Source organism: Heteronotia binoei, chromosome 2, assembly GCF_032191835.1.
Source record: "Heteronotia binoei isolate CCM8104 ecotype False Entrance Well chromosome 2, APGP_CSIRO_Hbin_v1, whole genome shotgun sequence".
Classification (NCBI taxonomy): Eukaryota; Metazoa; Chordata; class Lepidosauria; order Squamata; family Gekkonidae; genus Heteronotia; species Heteronotia binoei.
This window is the reverse complement of record NC_083224.1, coordinates 29003077-29028592: the sequence shown is the minus strand read 5'-3', so window position 1 is coordinate 29028592 and position 25516 is coordinate 29003077. Positions and strand designations below refer to the sequence as shown.

Genomic DNA, 25516 nt, shown 5'->3' with positions numbered 1-25516 from the left:
TCCATGATGGAAGAGTCATCTAGGATAGGGGAATGAGTGGCGAGTGAGCTCTTTGTGCTCCTCTATACCTCATTGGCCAGGGTTGGCAGGGGACCTTCCTTGGCCTCTGAGACTCTAGAAGGTGTCTGACTGTGCCGATCTCTGATACTGATAGACAGTGTTCCCTCTAAGCTGAGCTAGTGTGAGCTAGCTCACTGATTTTTTAGCCTCCAGCTCACAGATTTTTGTCTTAGCTCAGGAAGGATGACCCCAGAGCACAATAATTTACGCAGTAGCTCACAACTCTAATGCCAGTAGCACACAAAGTAGAATTTTTGCTCACAAGACTCTGCAGCTTAGAGGGAACATTGCTGACAGACAGACCTGCTTTCATTCATCATTTATCCACAGACATGGTTTTAAAAGAGAGGATAAATTCAAGGATTGGAGGATAATCTCTAAAGGAGATTTAGAGTTATTGGCTTTGAAGATTTCAGTCACTTCAGAGGATAGTCCAGCTAGAGTGAGAAAGCTCATAAACTATTTCAGTGGGAGATTCTGAATACCAAAATCCACATCTTGTACTACCACTGGATCAGTTTCACCCCCTTGCTCTTTTTAAACAGGGAACTGTGGACAAAGCAGAGAGCTCTTACCATGCTCATCTGTCGCCATAGCAAGCACTTTTCGATTCTCATCACACGGGCTATGTCCAGGGTGTCTTTACACAAGGCATTCAGCGCTTCTGTGATGTCATCCAGCAACACTTGGTTAAAGATCCAAATAAACTTAATAATGTTGATTCCTCTTTGCACAATATTTTCTGTTTTACAAAAACAAAAATGCATATAGATGAGTGAGAGTAGTTAAGAAGAAGAAGAAGAAGATATTGGATTTATATCCAGCCCTCCATTCCAAGGAGTCTCAGAGCGGCTCACAATCTCCTTTCCCTTCCTCCCCCACAACAGACACCCTGTGAGGTGGGTGGGGCGGAGAGGGCTCTCACAGCAGCTGCCCTTTCAAGGACAACCTCTGCCAGAGCTATGGCTGACCCAAGGCCATGCCAGCAGGTGCAAGTGGAGGAGTGGGGAATCAAACCCGGTTCTCCCAGATAAGAGTCTGCACACTTAACCACTACACCAAACTGGCTCTCCGATCTGGCAAGATCTGGCAAGGCTCTTTAGGCACAGGGAAGGATCTGGAGGATGCTTACCTAGGTTCCCCTATCTTGGCATCCCCAACTTTTCTGAAGCTGTGTACAGTGGGATGGGCATAGTGAAAAAATCAATGCTGGAGGAGGCAAAGCCAGTCACAGAATGTATTAGGGCTGCCAATCACCAGATGGGGCAGGAAATCCCCTGGTTTGGAGGCCCTCGCCCCACTTCAGGGTCATCAGAAAGCAGGGGGGGAGGATGAACATAAGAACATAAGAGAAGCCATGTTGGATCAGGCCAACGGCCCATCAAGTCCAACACTCTGTGTCACACAGTGGCAAAAAATGTTATATACACACATACACTGTGGCTAATAGCCACTGATGGACCTGTGCTCCATATTTTTATCTAAACCCCTCTTGAAGGTGGCTATACTTGTGGCCGCCACCACCTCCTGTGGCAGTGAATTCCACATGTTAATCACCCTTTGGGTGAAGAAGTACTTCCTTTTATCCGTTTTAACCTGTCTGCTCAGCAATTTCATCGAATGCCCACGAGTTCTTGTATTGTGAGAAAGGGAGAAAAGTACTTCTTTCTCTACTTTCTCCATCCCATGCATTATCTTGTAAACCTCTATCATGTCACCCCACAGTCGACGTTTCTCCAAGCTAAAGAGTCCCAAGCGTTTCAACCTTTCTTCATAGGGAAAGTGCTCCAGCCCTTTAATCATTCTAGTTGCCCTTCTCTGCACCTTCTCTAAAGCTATAATATCCTTTTTGAGGTGCGGCGACCAGAACTGCACACAGTACTCCAAATGAGACCGCACCATCGATTTATACAGGGGCATTATGATACTGGCTGATTTGTTTTCAATTCCCTTCCTAATAATTCCCAGCATGGCATTGGCCTTTTTTATTGCAAACGCACACTGTCTTGACACTTTCAGTGAGTTATCTATCATGACCCCAAGATCTCTCTCTTGATCAGTCTCTGCCAGTTCACACCCCATCAACTTGTATTTGTAGCTGGGATTCTTAGCCCCAATGTGCATTACTTTGCACTTGGCCACATTGAACCGCATCTGCCACGTTGACGCCCACTCACCCAGCCTCACCCAGCTAAATAAAACTGTCTTCAACTGCCTCCTAAAGACTGATAGTGAGGGGGCCGGGTGCACCTCCCTGGGAAAGATGTCTGCTGGACACTCCATTATTCCCTATGGAAACTGATTCCCATAGGGTATAATGGAGAATTGCTCTTTGCAAACCCATCCAATTTCCAATATTTTGCAGATTAAAAATAAGCAAATGTTTGCAATACCCAGGGCTTTTTTTGTAGCAGGAACTCCTTTGCATTGTAAGCCACACACCCCTGATGTACAATAAAACACAATAAAAACAATTTCACAAACCCATTTAAGTGATACATTTAAAACTTCAGTGAGGACTGCCAAGAAATAAAAACTAAATCAGTCAAATGCAGTGCTAAATAAAACTGTCTTCAACTGCCTCCTAAAGACTGATAGTGAGGGGGCCGGGTGCACCTCCCTGGGAAAGCTGTTCCATAATTGTAGGGCTACTACTGAAAAGGTCCTCTCTTGTGTACTAGAAAAACATAATTGTCCTACAGTAGTCTGTCATCATTTCAAAATATACCTCATTGGCCATAGTGGACATGCCATCTGTGGTGTTCAACTAGGGTTGCCAAGTCCTCTGGCCACCAGCAAGGGATCTTAACCTTTCCTGATATGGAAGCTCTGAGCGGAAAGCTTGCAGCATTAGAGTGCTTGAAATTACCTTTCTTTCCTTCCTTCCTTCCTTCCTTCCTTCCTTCCTTCCTTCCTTCCTTCCTTCCTTCCTTCCTTCCTTCCTTCCTTCCTTCCTTCCTTCCTTCCTTCCTTCCTTCCTTCCTTCTTTCTCTCTCTCTCTCTCTCTGAGGCATTTTTTAAAAAACTACCTTTCTGTTGCGAAGGATTCCAGGCATCTTACAACATCATTATAAAAAGTAGTAAGTATAAAATCAATTCAACCACACCTGACTCATCCTTTTCAGTAGCTGGCACCTCCAGATTTTCTTCACTGGCCCCCATTTTTTCATTGGCTGTGGCACAGAAGGAAGTAAAACTGAGAATTTTAAGCAGCTAGACCATTCAGAAATGGAGCAATTCAACTCTATGAATCCTGTCCTTGAATTATGTTACTCAAAATGCGCTAAGAAAAATGCAGGAAGAAGGAAAGATGCAAACAAAATTTTCTATGGCTGGTTCCAGAAGCCTAGAAACGTGATATTTTATTAAACGCTGTGTAGAACCCACATTTCAATTCTGCTAACAGGCAAATGCAAAAAATCAGCAACTGAGTACTTTAAAAAAGTCACAGTGTGGAACCAGTCTGTGTAAGGGAAGCATTCCACACACCCCCTCCCAGCTGCAGTCTGCAGTGGTACAGTCAAGGAACACCTGTAACACCTGCTTTCCCACTTATTTAATGTGTCTTCCTACCACTTCCAATATCTGCTGTTGGATGTTGCCGCTTCTCCTCCTCTTTTTTCTTCTGTTGGTCCCTGATTTCATCTTCTGCCCTCATTCTTAGAGCTGATTTTGAACTTGTCATCCAGGCTTCATATGCAAGCTGCATAGAGGGAAAGGTCTACTTTTAGGTACTGAACAGCAACATTCTTCAAGAAGCCCATCAGACTTTCGAGATGTTCTCTGTTTGGATTCTACTTTTACAGTAGGGCTTTTAGAGAATGCCGCACATTCTGACAGCGTTTGCAGAAATGCAGGAAAAAGCGTTTGCAGAAATGCAGGAAAAAGAAACCCAGAAAAGCCAATGGGACCAAATCTGTATAGTTGTGTTTAAGCTGTTTGTTCTATAAATATCACATCTGCATGTATAGCGGGTTAATGCTATAGTATTTTGTGCCATGGTCTGGGGTATCACTGGATGTGAAGTGTGAATATTTCCCACCTTCCAACAGAGTCAAAACATAGTGCAGCACAAAAACCTAATGCTATGTGTCTTGCAATTAGGGACAATTTAGACTTTTTAGTCAGAACCCTAACCTTGCACCCCCACCTGCTTTTCCTTCAGGGAGGGGCTCACTGATAGAGCATTTGCTTTGCACGCAGAAGGTCCCGCATTCAATCCCAATGAACAAAGACCAGGAAGGGATGTTAAAGAGTTAGTTGTTGTAGATATTCCAGGCTGTGTGTCCATGGCCTTGGCACTGTAGAACCTGATGTTTCGCCAGCAACTGTGACTGGCATCTTCAGAGTTATAACCAGGGCTGGCTCTCCCACTAGGCAAACTAGGCCGTTGCCTAGGGCGCCAGAAGGTTGGGGGTAGAAAATTTGGTATAACCCAGAAAACTCTGAGGATGCCAGTCACAGTTGCTGGCGAAATGTCAGGTCTCACGGTGCCAAGACCACGGCCATACAGCCCAGAAAATCTACAACAACTAATGAACTCTGGCTGTGAAAGCCTTCGATAACATATTGATGTTAAAGAGCTTTGTGTGAATTGCTGCAGTAGGCAAGATGGACCTTGACAGAGCAATAGTCTGGTTCAGTATATAGCAGTATCTACACTCCATATGGTTTCATCTGTTATAACTGCCCTTAGTTTGAAGGAGAGGTACCTTTTCCAATGCCCTCTTTTTCACTAGTCCAGATGCGCTTTAGAACACTGAAAGCCAGTGTGGTGTAGTGGTATACAGTACTGGGTGAGGATCAGAGAAGCCCAAGTTTGAATCCCTACTCTGCCATGGAAGCTTGCTGGGCCAGTCACATACTCTGAGCCTAACTGACCTCAGAGGGTTGTTGTGAGGATAAAATGGAGGAGAGGCAGTGCTGGAGGCCTCTAGGCAATCGAAACCTGTGGAGGCCCCTAGGCAATCGAAATCTTGAGGGCCCCCTCACAAAGAGTCTGAGTGCCCACCTCACTGCCCCTCCTGCAGGCACCTTCTTAAAAAGCCCTTTTACTAAGCTGCAGGGGAGAGGCAGAAAGAGGCAGCCACAACAGGCAAGTCGGGCAAAGAGCAGCTCAGTTGCTGGCTGCTCATGCTGGCTGGAAAGGCTGCAAGCAGGGGGGAAACGGGGGAGGGAGCCAACCCAGGGCCCTTAATGGCATGGGGGCCTATAGGCCAGTGCCTACTTGGCCTAATTGTTAATCCAGCTATGAGGAGAGGAGAATGATGAGAGCAATGTTCCCGCTAAGCTGCAGAGTCTTGTGAGCAAAAATTCTACTTTGCGAGCTCCTGGCGTTAAAGTTGTGAGCTACTGCATAAATTAGTGTGCTCTGGGGTCATCTTTCCTGAGCTAAGACAAAAATGTGTGAGCTGGAGGCTAAAAACCTGTGAGCTAGCTCACGCTAACTCAGCTTAGAGGGAACACTGGCTTTGAGTCTCCATTGGGGAGGGTAAAATTGAAATAAACAAACAAACAAAACAAGGGCCGTACCTGGAATGCTGTTTTCCTCTTAGGAGATTCCTCCTCATCCTGCTCAGTGCTTCCTTGTTCTTCTTCTTCCTCACTATCTGACTCAAAGAGGTAGTAGCTCCCGCCACGAATCACTGGGAAGCAGACATGGTTGAGAAGTTGAAAGTTTCAGAGGAACTCTCTGCCACCTACGCAAGGCCATACTGCCTCGGTTCACCAAGAATAACAACCACTTTGGGGTTTCTCACTGAACAATCACACACCAGAGCTCCTGTTCCACCAGGAAGCAGTACTGAAAACATGGGGAAATAATCTGAGAATGAACAAGATATGCACCATTAGGGGGTGAGTCTTGCGGGAAACTTACTTGAAGTGTGAGTCAACCACGGTTGCCACCAGGTCTTCTTCTCTTCATTCTCCTTCTTGCTAGTATCCTCTGCAAAAGTGTTCAAAAATGGCTCAGTCAAAAAGGCTCTTAAGGAATAGACTATCCAAGAATACTATGCAAACCCAAATGTGACTCATGAAGAGAAGAGACAATAACCCTTAAAGGATTCTAAATGTGTGCCTAGGCAGACACCCATACACCAACAAGAGCAGGGGTGGCCAAACTGTGGCTCTCAAAGCCTCCACCTCCCCATCAGTCAGCTTAGAGAAGGCATTTCTCTCTAAATTTCTTCTCCAAGCCAAGCCAGCTGGCAGCTTGGAGAGTGCATTTAAAGTTAAAGTTGCTTTCTTTTCACTTCTCCCTCCCCATCTATTTGTCTTCCTTCCTTCCTTTTCTCAAACATCTGACATTCACGTCTTGCAGCTCTCAGACATCTGATGTTTATTCTAGGTGGCTCTTACACTAAGCAAGTTTGGCCACCCCTGAACTAGAGTCTTCAGGCTGCCACCTTCTGGTGCTTCCTCCATTTAGGGTGGCCCGCCCTGTGTCACCTACAGGCCAGGCCTTTTCCATCATGGTTCCCATGCCATGGAATGGGCTCCCTGAAGAGTTGAGGAGAGCCTGCTCATTGGAGAGGAGGCGCTTATTTGTTTGCCAAGGCTTTTGATGGGGTAGGAAGAAGAAGCATCTTTTGCAAGAGGGAGGAAGTTTTATCCGACATTCAAGAGGAAAGGCAGCATACAAAGATTTTAATAAAATAACTAAATACAGGTAAATGCATGTTGACAAAAATGGCTGCCCAATAGTTTATTCCATGTGTGTGGGCTTTCATATGTAATCCAAGATCACATAAGATGTGAACTTCAGAATACCCATTTGGGATGTCTGTTAGCTGTCCTGGGTCATTGAAAGTAAATTAGATTGCAATGCACAGACCAGGAGTGGCCAAGCTTGCTTAACAAGGGCCACATTGAATAAATGTCAGATGTTTGAGAGCCACAAGACACAAACATCAGATGTTTGAGAGCCGCAGGAAGGAAGGAAGGAAGGAAACTGGGGGAGGGGGCAGTGGAAAGAAAGCAACTTTAACTTTAAATGCATTCTCCAAGCTACTGGCTGGCTTGGCTTGGATAAGTGATTTAAAGGCAGAAATGCATTCTCCAAACCAGCTGATAGGGTGGTGTGAGAGCCACACAAAATGTGTGAAAGAGCCACATGTGGCTCCTGAGCCTCAGTTTGGTCATCCCTGGCACAGACCATCATAAAAAAGCAGGGGCAGCAATGATAGTAAGAGTAGAAGTAGTAATAATAATATAGAGTTTCACCTGGGCCCTGCTCTTTTTCAGACTTCTGGACAGCTTCCACTTCCGTTTTCTTCATCCTGTTATGCTTTTTCTGAGTTGCTTTGATCAGTTCCATCCTAAACACAAATGAGCAGAAGCAATCTTGCCTTGAAGCTGTTTACAACCATTTCTGGCCCTCTTTGTTTGCCGCCAATGGTTTGGATCCACAGAAGTGTTTATTGCCCATGGAAGGATTTCCATCCTTGGAAATCTCAGCCAATGTTTGCAACTTGTAGGTTATCCTGGAATTTTAAGTCCCACAGAGTGCAATGGGGTTAATATCCCTGGTTTCAGAGGTATCTCCTACTAACACGCTCCAAAAGTAAGAGCAAATTATGGGTGCATTAACACACACTGATTAATGTACTTTGCTACTTGATTTTTACTGTGTTAAGAACAGCAGAATCCACCTGCAAACAGCCATCATGTGAACACACCCTGTGTTCAGATTGACGAGAAGTCTCTTGCTGTCTGTTTCCTTCAGACTTTTCTTAAGGACACACCTTTCCCTCTTGGGGTTTATTCACCCAAAGGGTGATTAACACATGGAATTCACTGCCACAGGAGGTGGTGGCGACTACAAGCATAGACAGCTTCAAGAAGGGATTGCATAAATATATGGAGCAGCGGTCCATCAGCCACAGAGTATAGATGGAACTCTTTGTCTGGGGCAGTGATGCTCTGTATTCTTGGTGCTTGGGGTGGGGGGGACAATGAGAGGGCTTCTAGTGTTGTGGCCCCACTGATGGACCTCCTGATGGCATCTGTTTAGTTTAGTTTGGGTTTTTTGCCACCTGTGTGACATAGAGTGTTGGACGGATGGGTCATTGGCCTGATCCAACATGGCTTCTCTTATGTTCTTAGGCTTTTATTCATGCTTGTTTCTCTGCTCTAAATCCCCTCTATCCAGGCCCCAGAGGTTCCCAAAGCATTTCCCCCAGCACATTTTAGAATCCCCAGGGGGAAAACCTGTGGCATGAAAATTTTGAAAGCATTTTTTAATATTTTATCCTTTTCTCCAAGCAACTCAGAGTGGCATGCAAGTTTCTTCCCCTCCTCCATTTTGCCCACAAAACAACCCTATGAGGTAGGAGGTTAAGCTGAGAAAAACTTTGTCCCAATGTTGCCCAGTCAAGCAGATTTGAACCCACATTTCCCCATGCCTAGCCCAACACTTAAGCCCCTATACAGCCCTGTCCATTTACAATGCGCTGTTCTGCTCCCTCACAGCAGGCATTTCTGGTTACCATCAAAAGAAGAAGAAGAATTGTAGGTTTTTACCCCGCCCTTCTCTCTGAATGAGAGACTGAATCAGAGCCGTTTACAATCTCCTATATCTTCTCCCTCCACAACAGACACCCTGTGAGGTAGGCAGGGCTGAGAGGGCTCTTACAGCAGCTGCCCTTTCAAGGACAACCTCTGACAGAGCTATGGCTGACCCAAGGCCATTCCAGCAGCTGCAAGTGGAGGAGTGGGGAATCAAACCTAGTTTTCCCAGATAAGAGTCCGCACACTTAACCACTACACCAAACTGGCTCTCAGTTACATCAGTGTTACATCTAAGATTAGTGTGAGCTAGCTCACAGTTTTTTAGATTCTAGCTCACATATTTTTGTCTTACCTCAGAAAAAATAGCCTCAGAGCAAAGTAATTTATGCAGTAGCTCACAACTTTAATGCCAGTAGCTCACAAAGTAGAGTTTTTGCTCACAAGCCTCCACAACTTAGAGGGAGCACTGGTTACTATGCATACTTGTTTTGCTTCTGCTTACAAAGTAAAAGGATGGCATGGGCTGACCTGAATTAGAGGGATTGTGTAGAGGGCAAAGAGCTCTAGGAGATGAGGCCTAGATTTTTTTCAGCCTCATCAATTCTGTGAAAAAAACAAGAAAAACTTACTGTCTCTTCATGGCTTGCATTGATTTCTCATCGTCATCCATCTTGCATGCCATCTGTTTCTTCATCTTTGCTTCCAACAGCTCAGCTCCTCTACATGTGCAAGGAAGATATAAAGGTTCTTTAAAAAAACAGAAGAACTACTAGAAGAACAGATGGACCTCCTATGATCCTTCAAGTCCAGCATCCTGTGTCAATCCAAAGGTCTTTGGGAAAGCTCTGACTGGAAATGGAGGCAAGGAACCTCTCCTGTTCCTGCGATTGCTACTCAGAGCTATACTGCCTGCCTCTGTGCACGGACAATCCATTTTCCTGACATGGTTAATAGCTGCCAATAGATTTCTCCCTCATGAATTAATGTAATCATGGTTACAGCCCTCTGCCAATGACAATCACTGCATATGATGCAAGGGAAACATCTGCCCCCAGATGCCAGAAGGAACATACAACACATGAGTTTGAGTTTAACAAGGCCTCAGTTTACTGAAAGAACTGTAGCGCATAGCCCAACAAACCCTTGGCTTGTTGCAGAATTATGGGGGGAAGAAGCCAGTGGCTGCCTCTGTCCAGCTACCAGAATGAGCTGTTACAGATTTCTTAGAACATAGCTTCCTGGACAATGGGACACAGTTTTCTGCATCATGATTCCCCATAACCAGGGGTGGAATTCTAGCAGGAGTTCCTTTGCATATTAGGTCACACATCCCTGATGTAGCCAATCCTCAAAGAGCTTTCAGGGCTCTTTTTTGTAAGCTCTTGGAGGATTGGCTACATTAGGGGGTGTCACCTAATATGCAAAGGAGATCCTGCTAGAATTCCACCCCTCCCCATGACCCATCACTGGTGGTAGAAGTCAAATCACAACTGAGTTATGGCGATCCCATAGGGTTTTCAAAGCAAGAGGCATTCAGAGGTGGTTTGCCATTGACTGCCTCTGCACAGCAACCCTGGACTTCCCTGGTGGTCTCCCATACAAGTAAAAATCATTGCAACCCTTGTAAAAATGCTTTAGACCTGAACTGCACTATGAACGTGGTTGGCTGCCATCAACCTGTCAATTTAGCTGTTTCCCACACCTGCTTTCTCAGTAGCTAAGTACCATCTTGTTTAGACTTTTGAACATCCTAAGCACACACCTGGAGGCCAAAGTCTTAGCAGCCTTGAGATCGACTACAACATAGAGGTAATAGTAGCTCATAAAAACTCTGCGCTGGATCAGCAGAAAGGTAAAGCATATTGCATCCCAGAAGATGCCTGCTTCTTTCTCAGGAAGGTCACATGTCTCATTCTCAGACGGATCTGTGCAAAAGCAAGCAGCAAACAAACAAACAAGGTCACTCATGTGCATGCATTTTCCAAATTTCTATGACATGTTCATCCAGCATTCTTAGCGTAATACATCTGTCATTATATAATGTCTGCAATCTGGAGGCCTTGCATGGATCTTTCATTAAAAGGAAGTATTTCTTCACCCAAAGGGTGATTAACATGTGGAATTCACAGCTAGGGATGTGCATTCGGCTCGGCCGAGCTGAAAATACAGCCGAATCTACGCTGTGGCTGTGAACACAGGAGGTGGTGGCGGCCAAAAGTATAGCCACCTTCAAGAGGGGTTTAGATAAAAATATGGAGCACAGGTCCATCAGTGGCTATTAGCCACAGTGTGTGTGTATATATAAAAAATTTTGCCACTGTGTGACACAGAGTGTTGGACTGGATGGGCCGTTGGCCTGATCCAACATGGCTTCTCTTATGTTCTTATGTTCTTATTTGCAGAGATGACACAAAAGGGTGAAAGGAGCATACATAAATTGGAATTTCAGATCCTTTGGCCATTTCCTAGTGGAAAATGCCATCAAGTCACCACCAACCAATGGCAACTCAGGGTTTTCAAGACAAGAGATTAATAGAGTTCGGGGCAGTGATGCTTGGTATTCTTGGTGCTTGGGGGAGCCACAGTGGGAGGGCTTCTAGTGTCCTGGCCCCAATGATGGACCTCCTGATGACACCTTTTTTTTTTTTTTACCACTGTATGATACAGAGTGTTGGACTGGGTGGGCCATTGGCCTGATCCAACATGGCTGCACTTATGTTCTTAACAGAGTGGTTCCCTACTCACAATCGATGTTCTGCATGTTGACAGGAAATTGCATCATAAAGAATTGTCCTTCCAAAAAAGCTACTTCTGACTTACCTATATCATAGCCTGGTATGGTACAGAACATGCCAAAAGTATGGATTAACCAACAATTGTTTCTTTGTAATTGGCTAAGGTAAGCACATGATCCAATCTGTGGGCAAAGAAGGGGGGAGAACAGTCTTTATCTTTTCAGTCATTACCTTTTAGTCACTCTTACCTAACACAGCAAGAAATCACCATAGTGTGGCATTCCCGCCTTCAAAGTGTATGGGTTAAGATGGCTACAAGACCTTCTTCACATCAAAGACTATGCTGTATATTAAGTTGTGTTCTTCAAAATCTATAAACTGGGAGGAAAGTAGATGCAGCTCAAGGGCAGAGCACATGTAATAGATCCAGTTCTAAATATCTCAGGTATCTAACTGGAAAAGACCTCAGAGGTCTGCTGCCAGGCAAAGCCAAGTATGTGGGGCTAGAATGGGCAAACAGTCTAGTACAAGAGCATCAAACATGCGGCCTGGGGGCTGAATCAGGCCCCCAAAGGCTCCTATCAGGCCCCTGAGCAACTGGCTGCCATCTGCTTCTTTCTCCCTCTCTCTTGCTTCCTTCTGCCTCACAGCTTGCTTTACAAGGCTTGCCCAATCGCATGGGAGCTACAGAGCAAAACCTCTGTTTTCTCCATTGACTGAGGCTCCCCACCTTGGGTAGGAAGGTGGGGAGGCAAAGCTTGCTTTGCCAAGCTCTCTCAATTGCACTACAGAGCTACTGAGCTAAGCCTCTCTTCCGTCTATAGGCTGAGGCTCCTCTCCCTCCTGGTCCCCTGAGGAAGGAAGGAAAGAGACAGAGGCCGTTTTCCCACTTACCTTACCCCGGAGCGACGTCCCTCTTCACCGCGCTGCGTCTGCACGGATTTCGCACAAACTGCTGCGCAGCACCAGGAAGAGCCGCGTAGTCCCGGGGCTTTTGCATCGCAAATGTAAACCACCAAAAAGCAGGTTTACATTTGCGACGCAAAAGCCCCGGGACTACGCGGCTCTTCCTGGTGCTGTGCAGCAGTTTGTGCGAAATCCGCACAGACGCAGCGCGGTGAAGAGGGACGTCGCTCCGGGGTAAGGTAAGTGGGAAAACCGCCAGAGCTTCCTTTGCCCAGCTTCCTGGCTTCCATGGGAGAAATACAAAGAAAGCACCTTTAAGACCAACGAGTACTAATGTTTTAAGCATGTTTTAAGATTTTTTTTTAAAAAAAACTTTAATTGTCTGGGTCCTTTATAAAGTTTACGTCTCTGCTACATAATCTAAAATAGGTACAGACATGGCCTGGCCCAACAAGGTCTCATTTATGTCAGATCCGGCCCTCATAACAAATGAGTTTGACACACCTGGGGCGTTTTCGCACAGGGCTTACCCCGGAGCGACGTCCCTCTTCACCGCGCAGCGTCTGCGCGGATTTTGCACCAACTGCCCCGCAGAACCTGGAAGAGCCGCGAAGTACAGCGGCTTTTGCGTCGCATATGTAAACTGCCAAAAACCAGTTTACATTTGCGACGCAAAAGCCGCGGCTCTTCGCGGCTCTTCCGGGTTCTGCGGAGCAGTTGGTGCAAAATCCGCGCAGACGCTGCGCGGTGAAGAGGGACGTCGCTCCGGGGTAAGCCCTGTGCGAAAACGCCCTTGGTCTAGTATATATTAGGCTCCCCTAGTCTTGTTGAACTTGTGAATCATTTTGGAATTTTGAGAAGAATTAGTGGGTACCACCAGAAAATGGCTGCCATGCGGGTCAATCACAAAAAAATATTGGGAAATCTGTATACACCCCATATTTTTCATTTATTTCTTTCACTCTGCCATAAACTATGGGCAGTTTGCTACAAGAAACAATGCAATTTTTGTCCATCCTTGGTAAGCTTGGCAAACAGGTGAGTTCAATACATACAGCAAAGAGGTTCTTGGTCGCTATAACCAAAGCTGCATAGGCGATCAGATAATCCCAGAGTCGGAGCATATGTTTGACTGGCTTCAGCAGAAGATTTCTTCCAAAGAGCATGAAGTAGAAGCATGCTGCAAGGTAGCCCACACAGAAGATGTTGACCCGCGTAGTCCCCGTCACAAAAATCAGGCACAGGACAAACCAGAAGAGATATTTGAACACAATCACTTTCGCTAAATCCAGGTAAGACCTGTGCGGGAAGGAACAATGGGAGAATCTCTGGAAGAGCAAAAATATATACCTGTTTCACAACTGGTGAACTTGCTCAGATCTGTGAGTTCTGAAACAGAATTATTAAAAATGTGCTCCAGTTGTTACAGTTTATTAGATGTTACATAATTGCTTACGTGAGTTACCGTTTGTAGCAGGGGTGGAATTCTAGCAGGAACTCCTTTGCCACACACCCCTGATGTAGCCAATCCTCCAAGAGCTTACAAAAAAGAGCCCTTTAAGCTCTTGGAGGATTGGCTACATCGGGGGGGGGGGGTGGCCTAATATGCAAAGGAGCTCCTGCTAGAATTCCACCCCTGAATATTGTCAAAGTTAAAGACGACTATCCCTGTTTCATCTGGGAGATGTTGGAGGGCATGACTTTAGAGTATCCGTGGTACTGAGCAAGCATATCTACTATGGTGTGTCTCAAGAACCACCCTCCATTCCACAAACCCACTGTACTTTATGGAGCAAATCCCCTCCTCATCTTCTTACCTGCAGCGTACGAAGTTTGGTACTGGGCTGTACTCAGTGAGCCCAGCTGGGTCTAGGACTCTACTGATCTCTAAATTATCCCCAGCTAGCATCCTCACGGTGAGCTTGTTCTCATCCTCAAACACCCGCCATTGGAAGGAGGCAAAGAGAAGGAGGAGGAAGTCATCTGTCATGAGAGAGGAGACACAAAAAGATAGTTCACTTAACCACTTGCCACATGGCTATTCCAGTTTGGGGGACCAAGGGGGACTGCGGCAAGATGGGGATTGTCTCCTCCAGTATGAACTTGTACACCAGCTCAGTCCCTTATAGGGTTCCTTCCTGCCTGTCTTCTCTCCCAAACAGAGCCGGCACATGGGAGTAGGTCAAATAGGCAGCTGCTTAGGGCACTAGGGGCACCACGAGGAACCCCGTTCCACACGTGCCGTGCCCTGAAGTTGCCTCGCTGCCTTCTGGACCTCACCGGAGCCTCTGGAAGCCTCAGCAAAGTCAGGGGCATGGCAGCGAGCGTGCTCAGAGCCTGGCTCTGAGTGCGCCCGCTGCTTTCCGGATCTCACTGAGGCTTCCCGAAGCAAAAAAAAAAAAGAGTTTGCCATTGCCTGCCTCTTTGTAGCAACCCTGGACATCCTTGGTGGTCTCGCATCCAAATACTAGCCAGGGCCGACTCTGCTTCGCTCCTGAGATCTGATGGGATCAGGCTAGCCTGAGCTTTGCTTTAATTTTTTTTTATTATTATTTTAAATGCTCTCTGAGCAATCCCATTTTACATTATGCACCAGACAACAGGAACATGGGGGATACTTTTTACTCAGGCGTTTCTTCTTCTGTAAGTAAGAAACAGCTACTTGTGGCTAAGCAGATGTCACACAGTAAAGTTTATACTCACTCAGAAGAAGTGTAGCATCAGGTTTCTTGGCAAAGTCCGGCAGGTACAGCCATTTAATCAGATTTGAATGCAGCAGCCAATGAGTTCTCCATGGATAATCTGCCAGCAAAGAGATCATTTGCATGACACAAAGGAAGCACTTTCCAAGCTCCCACTGATATCCTAAGCAGAATTGCATTCGTCAAAGATATTGACCTCAACAGACTTAGAAAGATGTAAATCTGTTTAGGATTGCTCTTACAGGGCTTTTCTGCATAGAGTTTTTTCCATCTATTCTGGCCCCATAGTGTTTCAGTTCATCCATATGTATTTTTGTGCCCTTAGTTTTCACTTCAATTTTGTTGTTGTTCTTTTCCCATTTCTTTTGAGACCACTTTTACATCAGTCTTTTTTCTGGGAGCCAATTTTGAGTTGCCTTTTCCCTGGCGTATAATGTTTCTGTCAGTTTTCTTTGTTCTGCCTACTCCCATCCACCTCCAGCTCACTTTTTTATGACTGGACAATCCCGCCCCACACCGAAAACAAGAGATCTCTTTTTCTTTTTTTAATAGCAATAAAAATTGATATATGACCGGAGTGTTGTAACCATAGGCTTAGAGGGTTCCATGAATTCCCTTCTGTCATTTTTTAAAAGTAAGTCTCTAGCCTCTTCTACCTGCTAAGCCTACTATTACAACATTCCAAAGATATATCAATATCATAGTGCCTTTTTCAAAAAAGGACTGTGCTGTGAAACCACCGATGACATCACCGATGATGACAGCACTCTCCTTTGAAAATCCTCATTATTTGCCTTTAAGCAGCAGCTGGGCAAACACTTGTCTGGGATGTTCTAGGCTGATCCTGCATTGAACAGGAGGTTAGACTAGATGGCCTGTATGGCCCCTTCCAGCTCTAATTCTATGATTCTATGAAGCCATGTGCAGAAGGAAATAAACAGACTCCAAAGCTGTGAAAATTCACAGGAAAGGCAGAAATGCAGAAGAACCATGCCTGAACTGATTCCAATGCTTGCAGATTGACTGCCAAGACCAGGGCTTCTTTTCTGGAAAAAGAGGTGCTGGAACTCTCAAGAGGAAATGAAGGAGAAACACATAGGTGCCCCTCATGAATTTTTAAAGATTTTTTCAGAATTTTGTTACCACAAAGAGGTTCCAGAACTCCGTTCCACCACGTTCCCTCAGGGAAAAAAGCCCTGGCCAAGACTAAGTTGAATGTTCAGAAAAGCCCACTGATTTGAGATATTTCACTGTCCAAAGGAACTCTACCCATTGGACAGCCCAGCCAGCTATTTGCTCAACAAAACATCTATTCCTGACTCTAGTCCTACAACTACCCAGAATGCAATGTGCAGGGATGGAATTCTAGCAGGAGCTCTTTTGCATATTAGGCCACACACCCCTGATGTAGCCAATCCTCCAAGAGTTTACAAAAAAGAGCCTTGTAAGCTCTGGGAGGATTGGTTACATCAAGTATGCATAGCCTAATATGCAAAGGAGCTCCTGCTAGAAATCCCACCTCTGGCAATGTGTTAAGTTTACCTTGGCATAAAGCAGGTGGGAGGCCAATGCAAAGCAGATACTGAAAAGCCAAGATGCTGGCAAGGAAGCAGCAATATCTGGACCAGACTTCAGCCATTGCTTTCCTCCTACGACGGTTCAACAGGTAAATAAGCCAACCTGCATGGATCAGGGAGTAGAGGTCCATACGCTTCCCAATCACATTGATGGCAGCCACAAAGCATGTCTGAAAGAGCAGAGGATGTCATTGAACCAGCCTTGAAGCTTCACCCTCCAATGTTTTAACTGAGTCGTGTAGACTCTGGCTGCATCCATGAGGCAAGGATTCTTTGTGTGGTGTTCACCACTGCTGCATCCATACGAGAGTCTTCTGTGCATCTTCCTATGTCAGCTAACATTTTACTTGCATTGTCTCCCCACTGGACAGTTTTCTGAGGACTTTTTCTTAAAATTGTTTATAGCACACTATTATGTTATACCAGTGCAACAGCAATTACTGATTTTCTTTAAAAACCCTCCAGTGGCTTGGCAGAGAAAATTGCAGCCATGGAAAACTGGTAGAAGGAAAATGGCACCAGAGTGGGTGGGGCCTTTGAAAAACTACATCTTCCCATTGAAATGGTGTAATAACGCCCTTGGACAGTGTTTTCTAGAAGAGTGTAACAAATCAAGTTTAGGGCAGAATGTACGAAGGATGGGGGAAAGGGTGACAGGAGCACAATTTGAGCACAATGCCATATGGATGCTCCAAAAAAGAAGTGCTATAGTTTGGATGCCAAAGACTAAGAAAAAACTTTATCTGAAAGCAGTCTTTTATTTCATATTAATGCAGGGGTGGAATTCTAGTAGGAGCTCATTTGTATATTAGGCCGTACCCCCCTGATGTAGCCAATCCTCCAAGAGCTTACAAGACTCTTTTTTGTAAGCTCTTGGGGGACTGGCTACATCAGGGGTGTGTGGCCTAATATGCAAAGGTGCTCCTGCTAGAATTCCACCCCTGAATTAATGGTTTTCTTCTTGTGATTATTATTGATTTATTTATTTAGTCAATTTATAGTCTGCCCTTCCCCATAATGGGCCCAGGGCAGATCACAAGCATGATAAAACAATAAAACAGTAAAATCCAACCATAAAATCATAAAACCATAAAACAATCAATGAACAATCAAATGATGCAACATAAATAGGTTACAGTACAGATATCCTAGTGTCATAGATGTCAGAGCTGTAGGCCCGATATCTAGCAGTCCAAGTAGGGTGGTCTGCTAGATGATGTCAGCAGTAAGGTATGGACGGCCGCCTGCCACAGCCAAAAGCCCAGCGGAACAGCTCCGTTTTGCAGGCCCTATGGAATGACAGCAAATCCGGTGGGGTTCGAACCTCCATAGGGAGCTGATTCCACCGGGTCGGGGCCAGGGCCAAAAAGGCATTATACCTATGTATCCACTCTCACAGGGAGTTCCCAGTTATCTCATACTCAGGTTTCTGATAAAGGTTCCTACTGTTACCATTGCTTCTCATCAAGGCCTTTCTTGCAGAAAAAGCCAAGCAGGAACTCATTTGCATATTAGGGTACACCCCCTGAAGTCAAGAAAGTTGAAACTGTGTTCCTGTGTGTTTCTGCTCGAAAAAAGCCCTGCTTCTCATACTCTAAGAACACGACTTTTTCAAAACAAAGTCTACTAGTGTTTACAAGTGTTGCTTATGAGTAAATGATTCAACACATGACTAATTGTTGCCAGTATGAGTATGAGATATCATTTTATAGTTACGTTGTGCATTTTTGTACTTGTGCTATTACATATATATGTTCTACTTTCTCTGCTTTGTATGGGTTTAGCTGCATTGTATCTATGAATATTTCACAATATACTATTTTTTATTCTTACAACATCTAATACATTTATACTTTTTTTGTTTGTCTTCGTAGAGGTTTGTCTTTACCCTTTTCCTCTCTCTAAGAACATTCACTGGGCCTCATACTAAGAACATAAGAAGAACCCTGCTGGATCAGACCAATGGTCCATCTAGTCCAGCATCCTGTCAACCAGTTCCTCTGGACAGCCAACAACAGGGCATAGAGGTCGAGACCTTCTCCTGGCTCTGGGATTCAGAGGTTTAGTGCCTCTGAAAGTGGAGGTTAAGAACATAAGAGCCCTGCTGGATCAGAGCAATGGTCCATCTAGCCCAGCATTCTGTCTCTTACAATGGCCAACCAGTTCCTCTGAAGGGACAGCAACAGGGCATAGAAGCCAAGGGTTTCCCCTGATGTTGCCTCTTGGTTCTGGGATTATTTGATCCTGCACAGTTCCCATCCTCATTCAATCTCAAGCCCTACCCATAGTAACATGCAGGGAAAGAATGGAAACCTTCATCTCATTTCCTCCAGCTTAAAATTACCTTCTTGTGGTTTACCCAAGTCTTGCTCTGTCTCTGGTGGTTAAGTAGACTTCCTTTCTTGAGATCCATTTAGCTATTTGAAATCTACCAGCAAATCGCTCCCATTTAACCGTATTCCCTCTAGGCTAAATCTGTCCATTTATTGCAGCTAATTCTTCAGCCGGTTTGTTCCTCTATCTTCCCTGACATATTCAGCTCTGAAAATTTCATCTTGGGTTCCTCTTTGGGTCTCATGCCAAATAAATGTTCCTCTTATACCAAATTCTTGTTTTTTTGTTCTCCACGTTGCCCACCAAAGAGTCATGTTACCCTTTTTTTCTCACCTCTAGCCCAAATTTATAAAAACCGTAATTGATAAAGTATTTGATACAGCTGAGCAACCCATCGTCCAGGTTCTGCCGGGTGACGCCATCAAACATGCTCCCTGTGGCAGGAGGGATCAGCTGGTTCTCAATGCGGTAGAAAAGCTGGTGGCGGTGCACCGTTACTTCAAGTGCCATGAGGACCAGGATGGTGAGATGAGCCTACAAAACGCAGAAGGAAAGGCTCGATGCTTTCTAATCCATGGCAACCATGTTCCCCCCACCTTCATCTACAGCTTGGTCCTTCTGATGCCCTCTTCCCTTTGATTCCTCCTTTGCCTGACTTTATCAGCTGCTGTGATGTTAGCCAATATGTCCAACAGCTAGATGGTTTGTGACAAATATCCATCTTGCTCAACAGCAGGGGCAATCACAATCCCCGTCACCCATAAAACTATTGTTGTATACTTTGAGGTATTCGTATACAGAATACTGATCTTTTATTGCTGTTGTTCAATTATTTGCAAGCAGAGGACCACGAGAACTCTTATGCCTCCAAACTTTCTACCCATATAATCTTCACTGTCCCTCCTCCCCCTCCCCTCACTGCCTCCACAGCTATTCTGTTCTCCCTGCTTCACCTCCCTCCCACCTACCTTTTTTCAGTTCCCCCCTTGCCTGCCACATTCCCTCTAGTTCTTTCTTCTACCCACCTTGTAACTTCTTCTGTTTCTCCAATTTCTTTCTTCTCTCCAGCTCCAATCTCCCCTTCCTTTTGTGCTCTTTTCCTTTCCTCACTCCCTCAGCTCCAGCTTTGCTTCCTCCCTCCACAATCCTTCTTGAATTTCTTGCCTCCCTGGTCCTTCTTTCTCACCCAACATACCTCAAGTTTCAAGATGAAAGAACACCAGCCATTTTGGATTGCCAAGGCAATCACAGACACCACCATTGCCCAGGTAATCCAAAACAGCTTGTCAAGGTCATCTGAGGAGATCTTTTAAGATCTTGGCATGTTAAAACTTTATTTTATCACCTCCTTTATTTTTTAAAACAATGTGAGTTTTTTGATCTGCATTCTGAGGCCATCTTCCAAAAATAGATATATAGACTGGTGATTTTTTCTGTTTAACAATTTCCTTGATATTTTGATTATTTGAGTTGTCAGGAGTAGATTTCGATCATGTTGTGTTGATTATTGGAGATTTCCAAACTGCCTCAGAAATTAATCAGTTAAGAGTGCAAGATGTATATGGTTGCAAAATAAAATGATTAAAACCCATCCACAAGCATTTTGCAGTGTCTAAAATAGAAGACTGCAGATTTATACCCCACCCTTCTCTCTGAATCAGAGACTCAAAGCGACTTACAATCTCCTTTATCTTCTCCCCCCACAACAGACACCCTCTCTCTCACAGAGGGCTCTCACAGCAGCTGCCCTTTCAAGGACAACTCCTGCGATAGCTATGGCTGACCCAAGGCCATTCAAGCAGCCGCAAGTGGAGGAGTGGGGAAGCAAACCTGGTTCTCCCAGATAAGAGTCCACGCATTTAACCACTACTCCAAATTGGCTCTCAATAAAATACCCAATCTCATGCTTAGTTCCTGAACTTTGACAAGATCCTTACCTTTAGGCAAGGGAGAACATTGTCGTGGCACTTCATTAACCCTCCAATCCAGTATGCTGGGTCCACTGGCGCAATGTACAACAAGGATTTATTTAACAGTTCATCCATATTGTCATACTGGTAAGTGATATTTGGATGCAACCCCTGCAGAGATAAACATTCCAGCTTTCTTTCAAAAATCATCCACTATTTTCTGGCAGTCTTACACCGATGCTCTCTTTTTCATATGGTTCATTAGGTCAGATGAATAACTCAACATGTACTGGGGTCATTGTTCAGACAATTGGTTTTACCCTAGGACAGCTGCCTTCAAATGGTCTTCTGGGAAACTTAGATTAGTTCATCAATTACACCATAATTAATGGGAAAGCTAGCTTCCCCACTCTATTGTCTTTCCTTTGCTGTGCGCAGGCAGAAGAGAGAGTCAAGAGCAGGACTGGCCAAACTGAGTCTCGGGAGCCACATGTAGCTCTTTCACACATGGTATGTGGCTCTCTCGAAGATCCCACCACCCTGTTGGTCAGCCTGGAGAAGGCATCTGTCTCTTTAAATCACTCCTCCAAGCCAAGCCAGCCAACACCTTGAAAAATGCATTTAAAGTTGCTTTCCTTTCACCTCTCCTGCCCCATCTATTTTCCTTCCTTCCTTCCTTCCTTCCTTCCTTCCTTCCTTCCTTCCTTCCTTCCTTCCTTCCTTCCTTCCTTCCTTCCTTCCTTCCTTCCTTCCTTCCTTCCTTGTCTTGTGGCTCTCAAACATCTGACCTTTATTCTATATGACTCTTATGTTAGGCAAGTTTGGCTATCCCTGGTCAAAAATGCCCAGGGTCAGGACTTCCCATATCTTTTCCCTCATTGCTGGAAAAGTAGCTAAGAGTGCAGAGGAAAGGTTTAAGGAGTGTCTTCTATTCAGTGTTCCCCTACTTAAATTTGAAGTCCAACAATATTTTTTTGGTTCTTTTTTTAAAGTCAAGGGATACATAACATTGTGTCCAATTTGGGAATCAGTACAGAAGGGGTAATGGGCAAGCCCAACAAGCTTGGCCATTGTCTTACATGAACTGAATGTATACCTCAGAACATTCCCTGGGCTCCTCAGCCAACATTTAGGGCAGTTCTCCCCAACAGTTATGGGCACCCTGGTACCTGCTAATGTGTTTTCTGGCATCTACTTGCTTCTTCCCCAAAACAAAGAGCCTGTCTTGGCTTTCCTCTACGTCACTGGAGTAGTTGATAGTTCAGAAAAGCTGAGGAGGCATCACCTTTAAGTCTGTGAGGAACACCCATTTCAAAATGGCTGCCTTTATCATAACAGGATGCTTGGCTTCAAGCCTACTAGCATTTTGTAGAAACTTCCAACATTTTGTGATTGGACCTTGAACCTTTGGCAGCCTTTCTGTGATTTGTTCCCCCATGGACGCCATTTTGTTGTGGGGCCCACTACCTGGTCTCAAAATTCCAAAAGAACCCAGAGATCCAACCATCTCTGGGGGGGGGCGGGGTTGTTCTGATCTAGGGACTTAATGGTAGAGACACAAAAGGGTCTCGCAGCAGATAAGTTGATGCAAGAAGTACCGTATTAAGGCAGAAAGCTAGAAAACCACCACCAAACAGGGATTGCAGAGAAAGCAGGAGGATCACAGCGCCAATGTACATGGAAGAATAATTATTTAATAATTATGAAGTTAGTTGCCTCTTCTTTTTTTGAAGGTCTTGACACCAGTCAAGCAATTAATGCAGAAAGCTCCCGTAAAACTGTTATCTAAGAGACAGGAAATGTTTAAAACGTATCTTTGTCCTCAGGACACAAGTAAGCTGACCTGGGTGCAGTTTGAAGAATATTTGTAGGGCTTGACATACTTCAGCTGGTACATCATTTTACAAACAACCATCACACAAGACCAAAATGTGCAGATCCTGGAGGCATGTGGGCAGAACTTGGGATAAGGTAGTGCAAACACCCAGAGGACAAAGAAAGGGTAGTTCATCAAGGACACCTATGAAACCAACATCAAACACATCCAAAAAAGAAAATGCAATGAGCAATAATGGAGATCATGGCTTCAGTTTATGCAGTTCTGTCACATAACTACAGGATGAACAACAGATTGTGCAAAGTTCTAGAGAGATTCCATTGCCACAGTCATTTTGTAGAACACAGCTTAAGTTCCTAGGAAGTTAACTGATCCTTTACTTCAGGGGTATCAAACATGCAGATCAGGGGCCAAATCAGGCTCCCCAGCAACTGGCTGTCATCTGCTTCCTTTTCCCTCTCTCTTGCTTCCTTCTGCATAACAGCTTGCTTTGCCAGGCTTGCTCAATTGCACAGGAGCTACAGAGCAAAACCTCTATTTTCTCCATTGGCTGAGGCTCCTCCCATGGGGAGGAAGGGCAGAGAAATAGCATGCTTTGCCAGGCTCTCTCAATCACACAGCAGAGTTACTGAGTCAAACCTTTCTTCCTTCTATTGACTGAGGCTCCCTCCTTCCCCCCCACCCCAGTCTCTGGGGAAAGAAGGAAAAAGCCAGAGCTTCCTTTGCCCAGTTCCCTGGATCCCATGGGAGAAATACAAAGAAAGCACCTTTAAGACCAATGAGTGCTAACGTTTTAAGCATGTTTTAATTTTTTTTTAAATATGTATTTGTGTTCGTGTTCTTTATAAAATTTATATCTCTGTTACCTAATAGGTACAGACATGGCCCAGCCCGACATGGCTCAACCCAACCCGACATGGCCCGGCCCCTCAAGGTCTCATTTATGTCAGATCCAGCCCTCATAACAAATGAGTTTGACATCCCTGCTTTCCTTGGTCCACATGTAGTAAAATCATTAAAGAATAGGGTTGCCAAGCTCCCACTGGGGATGGGGGGTCCTCCGGGTTTGGGGGCCCCAACCCACCAGCATGGAGCAGGCCACCAATGGGATCTCTGCTCCCAAAGAGCCCCATCGCTGCACAGCATGCCCTGCACAATGACATCACCTGGAAGAAAGGCACTGTTGGCCTGCTGTTTACTGTACTTCAGCGCCACCATTGCAACAGAGATTTGCTGACCTTGTGAACAGTGATCCAGATGATCCAAATGGACATAATCTTAAGAATGTGCAGCTCCAGAAATCGCCAAGCAAACGCTTGCATTGCACAAATCGCTTCTGTGACCTTCAGGAGGTGAGATTCCAAACTGTCAACTGCTTCTGTCCATTTACTTATCTTTTCCACTAAAGAAATAGAACAGATTTTTTAAAAAAAAAAAAAAATACAAATTATGACAATTTTTGCCAGAAGGTGGCACTTTATGGTTGCTCAACAGAAGGACAAAGGAACACTATAGGACAGAGAAATAAAACAAATCACTTAATAGCAAACATGTCCTTACCTAATTTCTCATTCTGATTCTTTCGTGTGGTGTCATCAACGGCTATATACTCAGAGGAGCCTGATCCACTTTGTAGCTTTTCAGCAGCAAGCCTGTTGACAACATGGAGGGGAAAACATTTTGGTTAACTCAGGGCAAATGAGTATTTGCTGTTATCACATAGGCCTTGGGGTATTGCTTGAAAGTTTTAACAGCGTACTGGTTGTTATAAGGGGAAACTTGGAGGGCTCTAGGCTCTCCCTCTCAAAGCACTAAAGCATTGCTAAGGCAATGAAAGATAGTGTAGACAAAGAAGGATGTGTATGGGTTCAGCAAGAGTGTTGACCATTCTTACAATATTGTGGTGACGCACCTTTACAAAGGATCAATTTCTGGTTCGAATGAATCTTCCACCAAAACACATGTACATATTTACTGCATCCTTTGTTTCATGCTCACCTCTTTTGCAGTCTCAAGATATTATCCTTGAGGCTAAAAAAATGCAAAAGATAAAAAATATATATAAATAATTATCATGCTAACTCAGAAGTCTTGAACACTCTTGAACCAAATGTGGTAGAATCGTCTGGATTCTAACTCTATTCAATATTATGTTTCCGTGGGTCTTTTATGAACATTTATACGTTGCATGCTCTATAACTCATTACCAAAGTGGTTAGCAACATTATGTGAAGCATAAAAATCAATACCCTCAGTTTGTAATAATGTCAAGCTGTTGAATTATCTGCTCTTTTATGATCATCCCATGCATAAAAATATAGCAGGTCCTCTACAAAATTCCATCTGACACCCATTTTGACTGCTTTCACACAAAGATTTTTCTCCTCTTTGGTGTCCAAATGGGCAGGTTATCACCACCACCACCACCACCACCATCATCATCATCACTGAGTCTACAAAAATTACAGTCATAAACTTCATTAAATCCATCACCAAAAACTGTTTAACTGCAACTATACAACATCCCCTCTGTTAACCAATCTCCTTCCTGTTAATATAATCACAATGTCTGCTCAGGTTTCCCAAACCAAGCATTACATCAACATAAGAACATAATAACATAAGAGAAGCCATGTTGGATCAGGCCAATGGCCCATCCAGTCCAACACTCTGTGTCACACAGAGGCCAAAATTTTTTTATATATATATACACACACACACACTGTGGCTAATAGCCACTGATGGACCTCTGCTCCATATTTTTATCTAAACCCCATGCTTGCGGCTGCCACCACCTCCTGTGGCCTCCAGGACCTGATCAGATCTTTTAACCTTTTGTACAGATTCTAATGCAAAACTCTAATTCCAGAAATCAAGAAATATGATCAACACTGCACAAAGAGTTTCTGTGAATAATTCTTATTATTATAACCCTGCTTCAACA

The 25516-nt window shown here is 44.6% G+C and overlaps 1 protein-coding gene across 1 annotated transcript in view; it reads right to left on the bottom strand.

Annotated features, from left to right (window-relative positions):
* Positions 1 to 25516, bottom strand: part of LOC132567283 (piezo-type mechanosensitive ion channel component 2-like) — a 105412-nt gene that overhangs the window by 37750 nt on the left and 42146 nt on the right. Inside the window, exons 14-31 of the mRNA XM_060232969.1 lie at positions 24133 to 24224; positions 23811 to 23974; positions 22567 to 22755; positions 20763 to 20879; positions 19159 to 19359; positions 16457 to 16661; positions 14916 to 15014; positions 14030 to 14195; positions 13268 to 13511; positions 11392 to 11488; positions 10334 to 10496; positions 9201 to 9290; positions 7285 to 7379; positions 5939 to 6007; positions 5593 to 5705; positions 3634 to 3763; positions 3168 to 3233; positions 636 to 802 (exon numbers count right to left, since the gene is read on the bottom strand). Coding sequence (XP_060088952.1) covers positions 636 to 802; positions 3168 to 3233; positions 3634 to 3763; positions 5593 to 5705; positions 5939 to 6007; positions 7285 to 7379; positions 9201 to 9290; positions 10334 to 10496; positions 11392 to 11488; positions 13268 to 13511; positions 14030 to 14195; positions 14916 to 15014; positions 16457 to 16661; positions 19159 to 19359; positions 20763 to 20879; positions 22567 to 22755; positions 23811 to 23974; positions 24133 to 24224 — 2467 coding nt within the window. The remainder of the gene's footprint in view (positions 1 to 635; positions 803 to 3167; positions 3234 to 3633; positions 3764 to 5592; positions 5706 to 5938; positions 6008 to 7284; positions 7380 to 9200; positions 9291 to 10333; positions 10497 to 11391; positions 11489 to 13267; positions 13512 to 14029; positions 14196 to 14915; positions 15015 to 16456; positions 16662 to 19158; positions 19360 to 20762; positions 20880 to 22566; positions 22756 to 23810; positions 23975 to 24132; positions 24225 to 25516) is intronic.